The 20,086-nt window shown below is 44.4% G+C and overlaps 1 protein-coding gene across 1 annotated transcript in view; it reads right to left on the minus strand.

The window, feature by feature from the left end:
• Positions 1–20,086, minus strand: part of CACNA1E (calcium voltage-gated channel subunit alpha1 E) — a 275,570-nt gene that overhangs the window by 107,041 nt on the left and 148,443 nt on the right. Inside the window, 1 exon segment of the mRNA XM_025206160.1 lies at positions 18,694–18,797. Within this exon segment, the coding sequence (XP_025061945.1) occupies positions 18,694–18,797 (104 nt within the window).

The raw sequence follows: 20,086 nt of genomic DNA on the forward strand, positions 1-20,086 counted from the left end.
GGGGGGGGGCTGGACAGCTCTGAATGTTCCCAGAAACCCTTGTTAAAGATCTCCAGACAATCTGAGCATTTTTAATTTCACCCTAGGAAGGTTAAGCTTCCTGCAGCTCTGGTGTTTAGCATAAAAAAAAAAACTCTCCCCCTTTCTATCTGCAGCTATCAGACCAAAATGAGACTTCCTCTATTCTAGGAATAGAGGGGAGGAGAGGAGAAATGAACCCAGGAAAAAGAGAGAGAATGAGAAAAGGAGTCTGAAAAGGGAGAAAGACTACAGAACAAATGGCATGGGAAACAATCAGCAAGTAAACTCACAATGCTAAATTTATCATCTGGGAGAAAGATGTCTTTACAGCATTGCAAAGCACAGTAAAGACTACCTATGCAGTAGTAGTCATTCTGGCTCATCCAGTGCCTCCCATGCCTATTCACCAGCAAGACACGATCACCAGGAAGCATGAAGATGCCACTTGAAAGCTGAATTAATTTAGGTCAGAGGGAAGGTTACCATCTCCTTCAGTTTGTTCTACTGGTTAAATTCATGGCACTGAGACTTCAGAATGCAGCACCGTCATAGTCTCATGCCACAAAGCGGTCACTCTTAGAGCTTGCATGCCCAGCTTACAGGATAAACACAGCAGAATTGGATCTATCCTGTGAAAACAAAAGGCTGTGTGGCTTCTTGCTGAGGTAAGCTGATATTTTTATGAAAAGAGGTAAAGAGACTAGGAAGACATAGTAGGTCAGTTTCTCAGCTCAGAAACTTCCACACAGATCCAGTGAATGCCATGTAGCTGTGCTAACTGACACCAGCTGAGCATCTGGTCCTTTTTCTGTTCTTACTTGCATGACCCTCCTGTTTTCTGAGATTCTAGGTAGCTTCCCCTATGGGATTGCCTCTTTTATCTGAATGAGCTGCTCAGCAAGAGAAGCTGCTGTCAAGAGACCCATCCATGAAAGCAATCTGAGACCATCCAAGGAAGAAATCCATGGGGAAGGAATGGCAGACAAGGTTCTTTGGGTGAATATAATATCTTTTATTAGACCAACCTAATGGGGAAGGAATGGGCACTTTCCCCTGATAGTCTCCTTCTCCTCATCATCTCCCAACTCCACAGCACAGCAATATCAGTGCACAAGGGCAGGGCATGACAGAACCTACTGTGCCCTGAGCAATCCTCCATAAATGGGTAGGATTTACCTTGACAGATTTTTTCTGCTGTTTCCAAATACTTGTTTGGGAAGCCCCAACGTCAGAGTTAATGGTGCAACAGAGGCTCAGCACATACTCAGCATCCATAGGGATCACGCCTATTCACTTGCTGCTGAGTTGTTTTGGGAGATGAAATTTGTCAGGCTCCTAATCTCTAATATGGGCTAATTGCTTTTGTCCATTAGAAGGAGGGGGGTGTGGAAATAAGTTTAACTCAACTTAATGAATTATTTCATTTCAAGGAGACACATGTAGCTGAGCAGGGCAGCAGTGGAGGCTGGTGACATCTGAAAGTGGGTAGGCGAAATTGACAGATCAAGGATTGCTCAGAGCCAATTTAAAGCAGTGGATAAAGATAATACTGTATCTGAGTGAGAACAAGGCCAGCACTGCTGATTGGCAGACATTTGGAAACACTCCAAATCACATGGAGGGTGGAATTTTCAAAGAAACTAGGCACCCAACTCCCATTGAATGGCTTTGAGTGAAAAAAATCCCACCCTTGGCATATTTCAGTTAGGAAGAGAGAAAGGAAGGACTGTTTTGCATGAGTGTCCATTTTCCCATTCAAAAACCTCTAATAAGTGAATCACAAATCAAGAAAAGCAGAGCAAGGTCCACTTTGATGCGCTGCTAAAGTGAGCTCCCTGCTTAGCTCTTGTGCCTTCCTAGTAACTAGACCCAGGAAGCTCTCTACGCACCTCTGATCTCACTGAGTACAGCAAGCCACTCCCACAGCCCCGCTGTCAATCCGGAAGCTGTTGTATACACATCCCCCCGTGCACACCTCAATCTGGAGGACTCATGTTGGTGTCACAACATAAACCTCAATGGTGTTGGCCAAACTCAACACTAGCACTAGCTTCACTAGGTGCTAGGGTGGCCATCATAGAGGACAGTCCGGTTGTCCTCTGTCCTCTACTGATACAAAATCAGATGCCTTTATGTCCTCTATGTTTTCTCTTGAAGACAAAAATAGAGGACATAAAGGTGTCGGGTCTCGTATCAAGAGAACAAAGTAGAAGAAAACCAGAATGTCCTCTATGATGGCCACCCTACTGGGTACTCACTAAAGACAATGGAATTACCTCTGCTTTGCTGCTGGGACTGAGTTTTACCCACCCATGGCATTGTATTTACTTTACTTTGGGTCTTCTAAAGTAAAGACACTCCCAGAGTTATTGAGAGGAACATCATAGGTTGCAACAGGAACCAGAAGAGCTCAGTTAAGCAAAGGCTGGAGAGAAGCATGCCATCTGTCCTCCTACACGCAAGGGCACCATCGTAACAGCATGCTCAGTTTCTTTGGGCGTTCAGAGCACAGATGATACTTTCCTCCCTTCACTGCTAATTCTTCTGGCTCCTTGCTGCTCTCCTCTACAGTCTTGACATTAGCTTCATACAATGTGAGAATTTAGTAGATGTTGTCTGCTACTAGAAACTAGACCTCCCCAAACAACAGGAACTTCAGCCCTCTGGAGCACTTCTTCTTTTCTAAAACACATATACTCCTGCTCTACAGGAGAGATGGAAATTCTTTTGGTGAAGCAGGGCTGCCTGCTCAGAGATCTGGGACATGAGAGTCTGGAGAGTTCAGTTCCATTCTTAAGTAGAAAGCTCATGACAATGGACTCTACTAATGGTGATATGCTGCAAAGCAGCCAAAGACTATATGGAGGCTCAATTTGTCTCTTCAGCCCTGAAGACATTTCTGTCAGGTCAGGATCTGTGCACATGACAGACCAACACACATTTGAAATACTATCATGATGGTTCCATCCATGAGCCATCCAAAGGCCTCCAACTCCAAGGCCACCAACCCAACATCTCTTCCTCAGCTTGAGCACGCTGCCAACAAAACAATTAAAAAGTGAGGATCGTTTCTGAATTGCAACTATGTCAGATCTTGGATTCCATCTCACCCCTTCCAAAAGTTTGTTTAGAAGCTAAAGTTGGGTTTAATGGAATCTAAAGGAACCTGGGACTTACACCTGCCAAACTAAAACTGAGGGGGCATTTTCCCACTCCCAGTCCTGACTCCAGGATCCTTCTGTATTTCCTTAAACGTCAGATGGGTATCTCCAGCTGGATAGTGAGGGCTCAGAGCTATTCTTTCTTCCATGTTATTCCTTCCAATGTATTTATCTAGCTTGGTATTTATACTGCACTTACTACTGTGGAACTTGAATGCAGACTTACTGTTTTCTATTCTTCCATATCCAGAAACAGAGAGGTTATTTAGTCATTGGTTATTACTGTGGGAAAACTAAGGCAAAGAGATGATTCTTAATTTTTGTTGTGAATGTGCAGCTGATTGTACCTGGGTTGACTATAAAGCTTAGAGTTAGTACCTTCAATGCTAAAAGCACAGGTCTATGCTGTGTAAGGTAACTGGCAAATATAGCTGGCTCATAAGCTGCTTTTACAGATAAGCCACAGAGGAAGACAAAGACCCTTACTCTACCCCCCTGTGAGGTATGAAAGTGATAAGACTTGTAGCCATACTCAGTCCTTGTTACAGAAAATTCCATTTCTACAGACCAGCTAACAAAGAGGCCATCTCTTCTGGTCACACCTTTGTTCTGGGGATCAACATTGTCTCTGAAGAATATTTAAATCATCATCGTTTTTTATCATAGGGAGCATGGAGAGAAGGGATGGGATGGGCACAGCCTAAGACTCCCTCAGGTCCATCTCATTGACAGTTCTGACAATCAAGAACTTAAATAACCTGGTATATAAGAAGCAGCCAGAGTAGAAAGAAAAGCACTAGAGTAAATGCTCTGATTGACCTGTGCAGGCTAGAGGGAACACTGCCATGTATTTTTTGCCAACTAGAGCTTTACAGGAGTCCAATTTTCTTTCCAGATTCCATACACTGCAATTATCTAACCTGGTGTCTACAAATTCAAGGATCTCCATGGGTATATTGGACTATCAGGATGGCTCATAATACTCCTGCCAGGTGAACGTAGGGAAGAAGCAGTTTCAATTGCTGTATCTATGTCAACACCCAAAGCAGGAAAGAGCCTGGGAAGCTCTGAGGCTTTGTACGATGGTGACAATGGGGAACAGATTCTATTGACTGAGATGATACAGTGTTAGCAAAGTCCTTTCAATGTCTCTTTCCTCCCACCATTTTTTCTTTTGTATTGCCTAGGGTTAATTTAAGCCAGCTGCCCTTCCCCTCCAGAGTAGAACTCACTTGGACACTGGGGCAATGGGCAAATTGTTTTAATTACATTTGATGTGGAAGAGACCGAGTGCTGGGTGACACCAGCACACTGACAGCATTGGAGGCTGTGGTGTTTTACTGTCTTCTAAAATGGGGTTAAGAAAGGCACTTTGGATAGGGCTCCATCAATGACAGTTCTTCAGATGAAGGAGCAAAAGATGACACGAAGGTGGGATCTGTGCATGGCTGTTTATGCCTATTAGGTTTCCAAGTTCCATAAGCAGCACCTCATGAGCAGGTAACATGGAAAAACGAATATGGATGTTTGCTCATTATGGAAGGAGTCTACCTGTTTGCACACCCAGTGTCCTCTCTGGGGCCTCTTCCTTTCAGGAGCATGTAGCTGTTCCCAGCCCAGTTCAGAATGAAAGAGCCTTTGAGTTCTCAGTGACTTGAATTAAGAAAAGGTCATGTTGCTCAGAAGAACAGCCTCTGAGATGTTGGGCCACCAGCATCATGGTTGCCAAGTTCCACTTTCCATGGGACTTGCAGTGTGCCAATGCTGCCTCATGACATGACAGCATTTGCATCTTTCTTACTGCATTAGCGAGAGTGTCACTTGTGCTGTTGCATCTGGGATGTCACAACATAATTATTTTGCTCTGCAGGACAGCTGTGAAAAGGTGGCTTGCTATTTTGTAGCAGCATTTATCGGAATTTAGGTGGAGAACAGCAGTGGAAGCGTTGCCTTTGCTTTTTAAAAATTAATATCTTTGTCAGATCCTTGGCCATTTACAGAAGTGTATCTCCATTGATTTTGGAAGCTCTGGGTTTTATTCTCAGCTCTCACACTGTCTCATGTAGCCTTTAATATACCCACCTTTAAACTGGGAATATTTGGATCCACCATTTTAGGGCTCAGATGAAAGATGCTGTACTAGGATTATAGCTGAGAAGCAGTACGAAAAGTTGCCTGTGAATATTCAATTATGAAAGCAAGTTTTGATTCAGCTGCATTCATCATCCACTCATGTTCATTTTCTGGGAACACTGAAGTGTTTGAATTGAGTACTTCAATAGTCACATTAAGTAAATTCTGAATTGGACACGTGAATGTAAACCCACAATCCCTGCATGTAGGGATTTATATCACCCTGCCAAAGGGCACAAAAAACAACATGCATCTTTAAAAAAGTGAGCACTGATTTTAGTTAACTCAATTTTGAGGTGCTCTAAGCCCCCCTGCTTCTTAAAGGGGACTGACTTTGAGAACTCCCATACACCTAGGCTGCTGAAAATCCAGTCTTTGTAAAGGCTCTCAGGTTGGTCACCCAAGACCTAAGACACATAAAATCACGAACAAAGCTGAAAATTCAGGAAAAAGCTTCATAATTTGTTGTAACTAACCCAAACCACACAAACTGTGAACATCTGCAACACACCTTCCACAGTCCGTAGTGGAACTGCCAAGCAGAGTCCCACAGAAGACTGAATAATAAACACAAGCAAGGAAGTCAAGATCCATTGGCAAATCATTCTTGAACAGAAATGAAAGAAGAAAGTGATCAAATAAATTATTTGCTGTGCATTTTTGCAGTCAGCTGTAAGAAGATCTATTATTTCCTGTAACACTGGGGTTTACCCATAACAACTATGCAGAGCTCTTATGAGGCTGTTTGTTTGTAAAAGGCTTGAAGACCCTTAGCAGAAAGGTACTACAGAAGTACAAAGCCATCAAGAGCTTATTGAATATGGATGCCCACCTGTCCACTGAACACAGATGATCATCTGTGTTTAAATGGAAGGCATTCAAATACTACAGTATGGTATAAGAGCTTTAATAGAACAAAATTATAAATACACATGTTGTTCACTACTCATAATATAGACCTGATCAGCTTAACATGCATTCTATGATGTCAGTTGAAATAACCTAAGGAGTGGCTATTTACCGTCAATAGTCAGAGACCTTAGGGGAAAATAATCTGGATGGAATTGTATTCCACCCTTTCCCCTGCCTTCCCTGCTACTATTGCATTTCCAATTCAAAAGTAGTTCAAAGAGGCCACTTTCATAGCTCATTAAGTTGTCATAGCAACTGGAATTTTCAAAGTTTATTTTCCCTCCCACCCCAGTCACTATCACCCCTCCCCAAACACACACAAAAACGCACGCGTCGGAAGGTTCATCGAAGCTTCTTCTCAAGATATCATATGGTTTAAGGGAAAGAAAAATACAATCCTTGTCAAGATAAATCAGTCCAAGAAGATGTATTTCTTGGGTCATATTTTTCTGCCTCTTGGCATCTCTCATAATCTCTCCACACATGACCTTTCCATGGTCTAGAGACAACTCTCCTTTACTGCCTACTGCCTTCCCAGTAAATCATTCTCCCTCAAGCATTTTGTTTCAAAACCTCCAAATCCAGATGGAACCTGGCCCCGGGTTTTGCATGTAACCGGCAAAACCCCTGACTGTCGAAAATGTGTGCTCGCTCCTTTAACGCTTAATTATTAATCGCTAAAACTTAATCTTATTCATCGTTTGTTATGCCTCGAAATTGGATGGAAAAAAAATGTAAATTAGGCAAAGTGAAAAGACATCAGAAATGGCTCAAAAGCCTCTTGAAGAAACTGAAGAACGCTCTCCGGAGGCTGAGAATGCTACAGAAACCCAACCTGAAAAAAAAAAGATCTTAAGACAAAGAAATGTTGCCAAATTGATCATTTAATTATAACATTAGTCGTTTCTTTCCAAGGTTTAGTTGGGGGGAGATGCAAAAAGACTAAACGGAGGAAATAAGAATTAACATCACCAGAATGAGGGTAGGCAATTAGAAGAGGATTTAAACTATTCTGTCATTTGGTTCAAAACACACAGATTACACTTTTCTTGCCCTACAGCTTAATTTTTTGCACCAATCTTGACTCCTGCTTGAACCCAGACTTCCCAGCTCAGCTACCGCAGACCTAAAATCCTACCTCCTACTTCACTGTTGTGGAGCCGCATTGCCCATCACACAAACTACTGTATATAAACTGAGTTATTGTTTCTGACAGTGGTGATGACACTAATGACAGCTGTGGCAACACTATCAGCTGGAGAAAGGGAACAGCGTTGGAAGTACAAGATTGAAGCAGAGGAAGGAAACACAGAATGGGTGGGTGGCAAAAAGCTATGTAGGCAATGGGAGGGCAGAAAGTTGTGCTGAAAAGAATAGGATATTAGGGGGAACTGAACTGCCAACCACACAGGTAACCAGGGAGCTGTGCTTGGCATGGGAGGAGAAGCTCTTCTGCAAAGTTTAGGAAGCCCGGCAAACTTGGCTTGGGTCCTAGATATTATTCACTCAAGTATGGTTTGCTTTGCCTTTTTTCTCCCTCCGCTAAACTATTTTGTTCCTAATGAGTTGCTTGATTACCCTCTTTTTACCTGGCTCGGATGAACCAAAGTAGCCCACAGACCATAGGAAAACAAGATCTCTCAGGTGAGAGCCATGGTCATCACTCAAACCCATATATGAAATCATGCATTACAAGTAGGAATTAAATGCAAGGGGATTGTGCAATTGTGTAGTTGGTCTTGACTAGATCTTTGCCTGCATTGCTCTAGAACACTAGCAAGAATGAATCTGATACAATTTTTTTCCCATAAGAAACATACAGATTTTAAAAATTGCAGCCCTACAATATAAAGATGTAGGAACAGATCCTTAGCTACAGAGGAGAAAAAAATGCAGAGTACCAGTGGGAGCAAAAAGTTCCCTCTGCATTCCCCTTAATCCTGAGTTTGCCATGCCACCCCTGTCCCCTGTGATGCTGACCAACAACGATGGCCAATATCAGCAGGGTATAAGGATGTCCCAGCCATACCCTTCTCCCTTGCCAATCTATTTATGTTGCCAGCTGCAAAGGGGATGGCACCAGGGTGCCAACACTGGCAGTACTGCATCAGACAACCTCCTCACAATAAGGTAGTTCCTGTGTGACTAATTAAATGGTGTAACCTACTGGAGGTATGGTGTACAGTAACTATACCACTACAAGGAACCTCCACTGGAATAACCACACATTATTGACATTAGAAATTGGACCAGGTTAAAAAATACAAAATGCAAGTTCACTTACTGTCACTCAAAGGGTTCAGAATCCCATGGCAAATGCTGAATTTTGAGAAAGGAGTCAAGTTAGCCCAAGTTATGTCTTGCTTCCTTCAACTATCACAATGACTAAATCTTTCCCACTGTGACTGTTTTGGCGGCTGTCACAGCTTTCTATGGCTAAACTGTCACTCTGCCTCAAGCTTTATACCTGGGAAATGTTCTGGAAGAAAGACAATTTCTTTTTATTTTTGATCCCTTTAGATAAGAATTAATTGATCCCTAATTGCATGGATAGAAGAACAGTTGGTAGGACTTTTAAAGAAAGTAAAACCCCAATAGGATTAGAACTCCAGATCACTGCAATACAAATGAGACATTTTATCTACTATTATTAGTATTACTATATACATTTCCAAGGCACCCATCACCTTGGTATTATGAAAGAGTTTTTTTCTCTCTAAAGACAGAATTCTCTTGCTCTTCCACATATTTTAAAGCCATTTAACTGGGGACTAAGTGGGTCTAGGCCACTGATTCTCAACCAGAGTGCTGCAGCACCCAGGGCTGCTATGAGATCTTTTTAAGGATGCTCCAGGATGCCAAACCACTGTTAGGTATGTAAAAAACTAACCATGATTCACATGATAAACCCAAAGTTTTCACATAGGAATCCATAATGTCAAAAACATTCGAACCTGCTGGAGTCTTTCTAAGTTCTTTGCAACATAAGAATTTTTCTATTATTTTTCTGTAGTCAAAAAAAGGAGTGAAAGTGAAAAGCTGGCACTTTCTGATGGGTGTTCCAAGTCTAAAAGGGGTGCTTTGTGTTTAATAAGGCTGATCTAGGCTGTTTACACCATAAAGTTCATGTCTCAGTTTAACAATTAGGGAACAAACTGCTAAGATGAGTTTTACAACACAGAGATTGTAAAACTGAGGCTCAGACTGATTTCCATTGGAAACAGATTAAACGGACCAATGCCCTCACTTCCAGCATGTAAGGATTCAAACCTCAGCCTGGACATTCAGTGGATCCTTAATGAAAACAGCTGTCATGATAAAGTAAGGGCAGAAAGGCAAGCTTTGAGACTGTCATCCTATGCAACCTCTAAAAAGAAAGATCAAGATCCCAAATTATCCTAAGGGTGGGATTAGTAGCCAATGCACAGGGTACAGCAATCTTCAGGGTTAAGCCAAGGTAGAGCACATTGCAGTAATCGGTCCCATGAGAAATCCTTAGTGGGAAATCCTAATCATAGTGGCCCCACACTGAAAAAGTTAAGGTGTGATCTGCACAGTCAAAGGTGAAAAAGTGCTTCTCACCTCTGTGCTCTCAAGTATCCCATTAGGGTCCTGAGGTTATATACTACATTTACAGTATGGTTTGCACCTGTAATATTTGGTGAGGACACAGTTTTCACTGGTGTGTCCAATGCCTCCCCCTTCTTATGAAAAGAATCTATATCTCATCCTGCTTAATTATGGGCTAACCATTTTTCACTCAGGCCCTAGAAGAGAGGTGGAACTGATTGTTGGTGACACCATACTTTGGACTATCTCGTGACTTCCTACAAAAGACCCATGCACACACATCAAATAAAGGAATCAGTGACAGAAATGAGACTTGAAGAAGTCAGCCAGTGGGAGATCTCAGCAAAGAGGACTGAGCACCCATTACAATTCTCTGTAATCTATCTGACACAAAGGAGCTAATGTGACTTAAGCAGCTTAATTTGACTGCGGCCATCATTGTGAAGTCCAACAAATTGTTTACAAGCATTTTGCCACTGAATATGCCAAAGAATGCAAAGAGTCTAATAGAACTAAGCAACAAAGTTTGGCTCCTGTCTGGAGCCCTTCAGAAACTGTCAGCCCCATTAGTTTTGTCCAGGAACCATGCCCAAATCTTAGGTAAGTTTCAGCTCATAAGGGGTGTCATACTGCTGAAGCTAGCCAGCAATTGCTTTCTTATTGATCTTATCCAGACAAGGAGAGGTTAGAAACAGGGCAGCTTCTGGGTGGGTTGCTGGCATTTGAATGATAATTTCTTAAGTTCAGACCATATCTCTGTATGTTTCGGAATTGTTGAGAGCACGTTCATCTCTCAGGAAAGTGTTGTGAAGCTATGTTAGAAACACCAATACTGAGTTCCATCAGCCACTGGGGAAAGTGTCTGATCGCACATGTGTTGTGATAACTTCCTCTGTCATTTTTAGAATCCTTGCCAATAAAGCCGACCTCAAATCAGGCAGAGGCGGCAATGCAGTTTCCCTCTTTTGGCCCAGACTGTTTCAAACTCACTCAGCTTCTTTTTCACTCACCATGTCTCAGAATCTGTCCATAAAAAACATGGTATCTTGGCGGAAACACTTCTTTTACATATGGACTTTCCTATGGTATTCATGACTGAGGCGTGTTAGTGCCCCATAGCAACAGAGCACAGTTAGCTCTAGAGTTGTGTGCAGAGGGAGTCCGACTGGGTTAGACAGTCCATTAGGTTACTCAGTCGAACTATAACATATGAGAATTTAGAGGTAGGCTTTTGGCTACTGGAGTACATCCAAATACAAGGGAAACTTTGGGAATGAAAGCAGCATTAAAAATGTAAAGCTGGAGAAGCAAAACAAAATCTATTTTTACTGAGACCTAATGCATGCATATTTACATGAAAATCAGACTTCATTTAACAGTATGTTTCGCTTCAAGATGAAGAATTTTCTACATTCTTGCTATAAAATTTCTCTGAACCTACCCTACAATACTCCAGTAGGAGGAAGCACCTCTGTTTCTCTATCATATTGGGCCCAGTGAAAGAATAGGCAGGGGTCTTTTATTTGGCTTGTGTTAGTGCAATATTTTACCGCTTACATCAGAGGTCAGCAATTTTTGCTAATGAAAGGCCAGTGATTTCATCTCAGCCACCATTGCAGCTCTTTGCAAACAGCTGCTCTCTTGCCCAACAATGCAGCCTTTGTTGAAAAATATGTTGCAACAATAGCAAGGGACCATCTGAAGCAACTAATTTTACAGCCATGGTAAGCAAAGGCTGCACTGGGGCAAGGAAGGGATGAGGAAGGGGTGAGAGAGCAACTCTCTGTGCAGAGCAGACAAGGAATGGCTGGAGGGCAGCAGGGGATCATCATTCCTTTAGTAAGACATGGAATGGATCTGGTGGCTCACGCAGCAGCGGAGAATTAGCATGTTGTTAATAAAACACAGGCTGGATCAGACCTTCATAGACAAGATCCAATCTCTTTGCAGGCCATATGTTGCTGACCCCTGTCTAAGCTGTTCCTGCGCAGGCAAAGCAACCTGCCACTTGTTTCCTCCCAGGGCACAGAGATGGCCCTGTGTGCAGGGATGTCACAGCACACTTGGGGTTGCCTGGGCACCATGCAAACCCCGATATCTGCACAAGCCACTCACCCAAGTCCTCCTGGGTGCTGAGCACTTTTGTTGTTCTCTAGGTATCTGGCACACCACTAAATGATCACTGTTGCCAATAAGGTCAGCCACCCACCAGCATCCCTCCACAATGAAAAGCTTAATAGGGATAAACAAACAGGGACGTGTCAACCACTGTCTGGGAAGATCCCTAGACAACTACATCCAATTCAGCGTAGTCACCAAACAGCTATCTCAAACGGGCCCAGAATACACAAACACCAAAGATCCCACATGATCTTATTGCTGGTGTGTTGCTTATATCACAAGCGTTGGGCTGGCTGGCACCGCTGTATTAATTTTGGTTCACACTTTTCAATCGGCCCAGAATAGTCAAATATTCATCACATCTCCAGAGCCGAGCAAGGCCAAATTTAGGGGCAGAATAGCCATTTGATGCTCTCCTGGACTCAGATTCTCATTGAAAACAAAATTATTTTCATGAATCCACTTAATCTGTGAATCCAGAGGTAAGGCTTATTTGGGAAATCTATTGATCTCTGCACATTAAAGGCCTTCCAGAAGAACTCTTAGACATGGTGATTAAGGACCAGATCTAGACGGGTTTACTAGGCATCTAAATGGCATTTATGTGGAATTAAGGGACCCAAATTCCAAAGAACAATCCAGATTAGTCTTGTTCCACAAGCTAGAAAACACTCTGGGCACCTATGCTCATTCAGTGCCTCCATGTTGGACTCTGAAGTTCCCTAAGTGCCTACACTTGGAGTTCTGGGGATGCTCAGAAGCAATGCACTCTGGGCACCTAACTGCCACCTAAGATCCATTGCAAAGCAGACTGGTTGCAGTGAGATGCCTAAACTCCACATAAGTCCCTGGAGGGACCTAATTCATTACAAATCTTCAAAGCCTGCCTAACTTGCATCAGCAGCATTGAGTGCAGCACCCACAGTCACTTTTACTAAAAAACACTGATGTTTTTGGTCCCATGAAATACCTTCATGGGACCACATGCCAAACTCCTTAGTTTGACAACACCTAAGAAGAAGTACCCAGGTAATCAATCTGAAGCTGAGTCTAAATTCACCAGACCCATTATCTTTGAAAACTTAAAACAAACACATATGCTGCAATAAGTTAGCTCCAAACCTCCAACCTAAACTCCTTACAGGGAGGTCCAAGACAATACATACACCTTGCTGTATCCTGATCTGAATCCTCAGGCTGAGCCTGGACAAAAATATTGCAACAACTATGCACTCCAGTTACACAACTTCCTCCTCCATGAAGAAACACCATATGCCCCTATGGCAAGGGAATGAGAAATCCCCCACCAAAAAAACCCCTTTTGGTCTGGCCAGATTCCAGAATTAGTTATAGAAAACTCTTCCCATCAAGAGGTCATGGAATAGAAGAGTCAATGAAGCAATTCAGTCACTCTCCTGGACTGCCACTAATATTGCACTAACACTAAAGCCCACCGCTCTACCTCACTGCTCACATAGATTGCCATGGCTCTTGAATGACGTATGACAAACACAGGGGGAGGAAGAAAGTGTAAACAGCAATGGTGAAAATGCAGCTTAATATAGACAAATTCAAGCCAAAACTTTCACAACCCTCCAGCACTGCCAGAGTAGGAAAAGAGAAGCTACCTCTCTCCTGTTATTAGAGGCAGCAAGTTATACTCTACAGGTCTTTCTTCCCTTCACATAGAAAGTCACCCCCACCAACAGCCTGGTCACCAAGATCACGCCCAAAATCAAGATAAGCGAAGGAGGTTGGCATTCCTAGCTTTAGATCTTGCCTCCTGGACATGAACAGACACAGGCACTACAAACTCTAATGTTCTGCAGGGGTCAATCCCAGGACTATTTAATATTTTCACTAATGATTTGGATGACAGAATAGAGAGTATGCTTATTAAATAGGCAGATGATCCCCAATGGAAGTCACCAGAGGCCTCTGTCAGAGCCAGGCAAAGTCCTCAAATCAGCTCAAGAGAAGGCTACTGTTTTCTAACAATGGGAATAACCTGAATAGGGCTTTGTCAGTCACTAAACTAACAATGAGCCCCACCTGCACAGAACTGGTGCTGTATATCCAGGGTTGCATCAGGAAAAGGAGAGGTCATTGGTTCAAGAACCCCTGAAATTGGTGGCAAGAGCCATCAAACTTATTTGGCAACTGAACCTTTGGTTTGTGAAGACCTGATACTGAGGCTTGGAAACTGGAAGTGATGGTGTGGGCACCACAAGCAACTAGTCCTTGTGATAGACTCATCTGGGCCTGCAAAGCTGTGGTCTGTCCCTGAAGAACACTCATCTGGGCTGAGGGTTTCATACAGACTGGCCAGTAAGTGCTTGGTCATGTGGGATCTACTGCAAGGTCTTAGCTCTGTTTTCCCCTGTGGCTGTTCAAATTCTGATGACCAAACCATTGGCAATCCAGTGGATGAATGGTTAGAGCAAGCATTTGAGTCAGAGCTGGAAGACAGACCAGAGACAAAGGCTGAGCCAGGGGGACAAGTTCTGGTGCATCCAAACCAGAGACCAAGCTGAGAGCCAAGATCCAAATTCAACATCAAGACAGCATCAAAGACCAAGGGGCATGCAAGATTGTAGGGGCAGCTGGTCAGGAACAGAACAGGGACAAGGAACAAGGTTGGGACACAGACCAAAGCAGGGACTGAAGAGAAGGTTAAGACAGAATTGAGAGCAGAAACTGGGGGTGTTTTTACATCTGCTCCAGGGCAGGGGGGCTGGGGGACGCTTTAATTAGAGCAGCACAAAGTGCCACTCTAATTGAAGCACCTGCAGCAACTCATGTATGACCAGCTCCATGCTTCAAAATGGCGTTGGGGAGCTTGATCAGCGAGCTCTCATTAAAGCGCCCCCACCACCATTTTGAAGTACACAAGACATGGAGGCTGCCAGAGTGCGCTAATTAGCATGCTCCAGTAGACTCGATTAATTGAGTCTGCTCTGACAGGCTGTAATTACAGCCTGTCAGAGCAACCTCCCCACACATCTACAGGCACTCCCATGGAGGCTTAGATGAAGCAGAAACAATGGCTGGAGCTGGGAAACCAGGGCTTGAAGGCAGAGAGGATCTAGGTAGAACTGCAGGCTATTGGTTGCCCCTTCTCCAATCATGCTGGCTCTGTCAACCTATCAGGTTGGGAAGTGGAGTCAATCACCCAGCTGTGGCTCAAACTCTGTCCTGTCCCCCCCCACCATATCCTCTCCCCCTGTAGCCAGTGCCCAAGTCCACTACAAGGAGATGAAGAAGATTACCATTAGAAACTGAAACATGAAGAGATATTAACTAGGCTTAATGTTGGTCTGGCTGCTATGGTTAATTCCCTTTATGGTTACTTCAGAACATCATCAGTGACAAGGATAAGATTCATATGAAAGAAAGCCAGATGTTAATGCTAGAAGGAATAAACATCTGGGTTTGACCTCATCAACTACTAAATGACACCTACAACCTACAGAATAGTCAGATGGTATAAAAGCTATTTAAATTGATCCATAAGCAGATATTTGTCTTCCAAAGCTGCATTTATAGCAGTTCACGGTGTCTCACTCATGATCAGAGGTAACACGTGATGGTACAGGACAATGCTAATTACATGTGTAGCAAAGTAATACTGACATTCCAGTGGGCTCCTTGTCATAACTCATTCCTTCTCCACCTCTTGGATGTGTTATTTGCAGAGGCGTAACTAGGAATGTTGGCGTCCTGTGTGCAAGGGGTGCTGGGAACTGGAGAGCAGGGGAGCATGTTTTACTTTCCTGCATATGGGCTGTTGTCACTGCTGCCACAGCACAGACTGTTGCTGCCACACCCTGAGCTCCTCAGTCACAGATGTGGGCTGTTGCACTGCAGTGTGGCCTCGTCAGGGGCCACCACTCTGGCACCTGGGGCTGCTGCCCACTTGCCTACCCCTAGTTATGCTACTGCTTATGTAAGTAAAAAGAGAAAATAGCCCTTTCTAACCTAGACTATCAGAGGAACCAGAAAGGCAGCATCCATTCAATTGCCAGCACGTGTAGTTTCAAACTACTATTGTCCTCATGGTGTCATTCTTTGTCACAATGCAGAATGCAAACCAACTTGAACGCGTGAAACCTATACAGAGCTCTCCGCACTTTACAAGGCTGGAAGATTTGTGGAGTACATTCTCTGACCTCCCCTAAGAGCTACCTTTCGGACAGCCCAAATTCACTCCTTCTGCCCAAGCCTTTGGAAAGAAGGAAACAGACCTCGACTTCAGGGTGGTCTGGGGTGCAGGTGGTCTCGTTGGGATTGTTCTCTTTTTGCTCATCTTGCACTCTAAGTCTCTAACAGTATTTTCAGGACATGCTGATGCAGCCATGGTTCATTGCCATGGAGACAAGAAGCTCTGCTTCTCTTCAAGCCCAAGCTAATGGTTTGAATTAAACTCTCATTTCCTCTGGGGCAAGTAAAACAGTTACAATACTGTTGCCCACATGTACAGTCTATGAACACGTTCGCCCAACAGCCACACCCTATAGTCACACACCCAGCACAGCCATGCCCCAAAAACATTACACTTGCTCTGTAGCCACTCTCACTATTCTCTCACACAATGCAGACACATGTACCACAGCTGCATCATGCACATACTCACTATCTCTCTCTGTCACACACACACACGTCATAGCCATGCTCTACATCCTACTCTCCATAACCAACAGGCAAGCATGCTCTATGACTCCCACACACTTTACTTCTATGCTCTGTAAACCTTGTATGTACGACTCACAAACACGCTCCCCAAGTAGAGCCAAATGAATAAATGACAGGGTCTTACTGTATGTCATCTGGTCTGTGCCAGCTGCCTGTGTACCCATTCTTACCCTGTGGTAAGTAAAAATTAAACCACAGTAGTTTAGGGTAAAATACTGGGTTTAACCTCTGCTCACTACAGGGCCAGAACATGCATATAAGCAGTTACCACAGAGCAGCTAAGTCATAGTAAATCCCCTCTCCCATTAATACAGCATATTTTTCACTTGTTCATATACACTCCCTGTGTCCACTCCCTATACCTTAAAACATCCACCCCATATATGAGCCCCAAACTATACACCATGACATGTCCTCTACCACCTCTGTTCCCCGAGGAACCTCAATATCCAAAAGATTTTCATGCGTAGCTTTTGGCATTAAGATGCAGGCTATCTAAAACACGGACTTCAGCCCCTTTCTGCACTTGCTCCTCTGCTCCACAGCATGCTGGTCACTCACAGGGCAATCATGTAGGATACATGTGAGTAGGGACCATTACAATTCAGCCTCCTGCTATCTCTGCTCCATACCCAGACACTTTCCACTGTAGGATGTACCTACACACCAGCTGTTCCCAGCTGCTTCAGTTTCACAGTCTCCTCAAAAAGCTAATGAGGCATCTATCACTACTGTACTGTGAGTTCTCTGCGCCCCTGGCTTTAGTAGAGTCTTCAGCATTGCAGCTGGATCAAACCAGCCACTAAAAAAGCCCTGCTTTTTTTACTGTGCTTCCCAGCTGTGTTTTACCAGCTCTCCAGGTCCAGATGGGAAAATGAAAAGCTGGGGTGGGGAGGGGAGGAAGAGGGAGATGGGAGGCAGGCATCTTCTCAACAAGTCAAAGGAGCAAAGGATGTGCTGCATATGAGTATGTTGGAGAGAAAGCACTAATTTTGCTACAAATCACTAAACTGGAGGAGCTCTGTCTAGCAATTCTGAGCAATGACCCTTCATTCTCCTAGCACTTATGTGGCAACCATGTTTTGGCCAACACATGGAGAATTGAACTGGGAACCGCCAAGGCTTAAATGAAGGACCCATGACTCAGTAGCTGGGGGCTGTAAGAATTCATTTCTGTGAGTTGGCAGAGTGGAATTTATGAAACATCCTTCACCAGTGGGTCACAGTGCCTTGAAATGTCTTCATAACCCAACACAAAACATCACACAGCATTGGCTAGAAGGATGATAAATGAGGGAGCTCAAGGGTAAAGCCTCCTAAATTCTGACCTCATTGCTTAGCACAGTGTAGCTGATTCAGAAAGACTGGAACTGGTCTGAGCTTTAATATCATACCAAAAGCATAGAGATGATGGGACACAACCCAGAACCCTCCAGCAAGACGCATAGCCTTCTAGATGCTAGAACTCATCAGCAATGCATAGGGGGCACACGGGGGGGGGGGGGGGGGGCACACGAGAAGTGCCGGTGGCACTTCCGGTTTTGCCACCAGCACTTCCAGTGTCAGCGATCAGCCACTGGGGGACTCTCCTGGTCAGAGGCACCAGTCATCCATGCTGGAACTCAAATAGCAAATGCTGCTCAACACTCTGATGACTGCTGCATCAGCAAAAAAACTCCCTGTCCAGCACAACAGGGTGTCAGGTCCACAAATACAGCACTAGGCTCAGGCAGCAGGAGCAGTAATGTGATCAAATCAAAGGGCTGGGAAGTGTCAGGAGAACCGAGACATGTGAGTCTCACTAATATAGCTGCATCAAGGTGGCCCTCCATACTCCAACAGCAGTGGCAGAACTGAGTAGGAAGCCTCATAGGGCATGATGGAGGAGATAGCTGCAAGTGAGATCAAAGCTATTGCAGCCCAAGCCTCATTCAGGTTAACCCACTACAGAGAAGGCTGTAGAAGGTCTTGCTATGAGGATGTACCCACGTGCCACAAGCCTAATCCAAGGGCCACCAGCAGTCAAGCAGGGATTTAGGAGGATTAATGGAAACCCAAAAGAACTGGAAAATGTCTTGCTTACCCAGAAAGCACTCCCAAGACAAGGTTGAGAACAAAGAAGGATCCGATGATGATGAGGGGGATGAAGTACAGCCAGTTCCAGGTGGCTCCTAAGGCATCATTGGTCTGAAAGAGAGAAAAAGAGTTACCTTATATTCGACCTGTGTGTGACCACAAGGGGCTCAGGTTGGCAAATCCCCTGCAATTTCATAGCCTCGAGGACTGCTGCAGGATTCTTCACTTTGCACAAGTGCAATAACACTCTGTTCTTTCTTTTCCTTTTATTTTTGCTACATAGTTCATTCAATTTGCTATTTCATACCCATCACTGGTCAGGCAGAGAGCTTTTTGCCCAGGTTCCTCTCTGCCTATCATGTTCTGTACTCTTCCCATGACAGATAAGTCAAAAGTACATGCTCTCCTGTACTGCATCTTGAAGCCAGAGAGGGAGAACTAGCTTAGCATCAGCTTGGGCAGAGGCAACTACATACACAGACCTGTCCAGATCTGACCGCTATGCCCCAAAGAGGACCCACTTGTCAGTCTTTCCTTAATAAAGTGTAGTTTGGAGCTGTCATGCTATCACTACATCACAGATATAGGTAGAGGCTGGGGATTCAGTGGTATCTGCAGAGGTGTAGCTAGAGCAAGGCCTAAGGGGAAGAAATAAGACCAGGGAGGTAGCTGCCTGACTTAGCTAGCCTTATTTCCCCAGGGGAAATTCAGCAGTGACCTGGGCCAAGAATGAGGGTGGCATGGGGTCAAAGCTGGGCCAGAATAAGGAAAAGATTGAGAAGAAACCTGGAGCTAAATCTAAGGAGCTGGAAAAGTAAAAACTGGTAGGTTGGCTACTGAGCTGGGCTGGGGTCAGAGGGAAGGAGCTGGTGGCTGTGAATGAGGGGGAGCGGTAGAGAACCTAGGAGACCTGGCCCTCAAGTACATGGCTCCTTGGACATTGTTCCACACTGATGAAGCTCAGGCAAAATAACTGGAACACATTGGCAGCCTACATGCTGGGGTGACATGGTGGTGCCACCACCCCCTGGAATTCAGCAGCAGGGGAAAGGAGGGGAAGAACGGCCAACAGTGATGTAACCCCCACTTTCACACAGCTATTAAGGCTCCACACTGCAGCTAGTCATCCTGTCTCCTTCTCTCCCTGCTGCAAAGTTTGGAGGGACAGGGGGGAAGAGCAAAGGGCAGCAGGCTCTAGAAGCAGGAACTCTGGGCAGACCCCACATCAGTGAGATCAGAGATCACATGCAGAGCTCGCAGCTGGAACTGCCAAGGGTCTCACCAGCATCCAGCATCACAATGAGGTGCTACGACCACATCCCCTTCAGTTGTGTAGCACATGTGCAATGAGACCCATCCCTGAAGAGCATGTGGCTACACCCCCATTGCTGCAATCCTGA

The sequence above is a fragment of the Alligator sinensis genome, unplaced genomic scaffold (genome assembly GCF_000455745.1).
Source record: "Alligator sinensis unplaced genomic scaffold, ASM45574v1 scaffold471_2, whole genome shotgun sequence".
Classification (NCBI taxonomy): domain Eukaryota; kingdom Metazoa; phylum Chordata; order Crocodylia; family Alligatoridae; genus Alligator; species Alligator sinensis.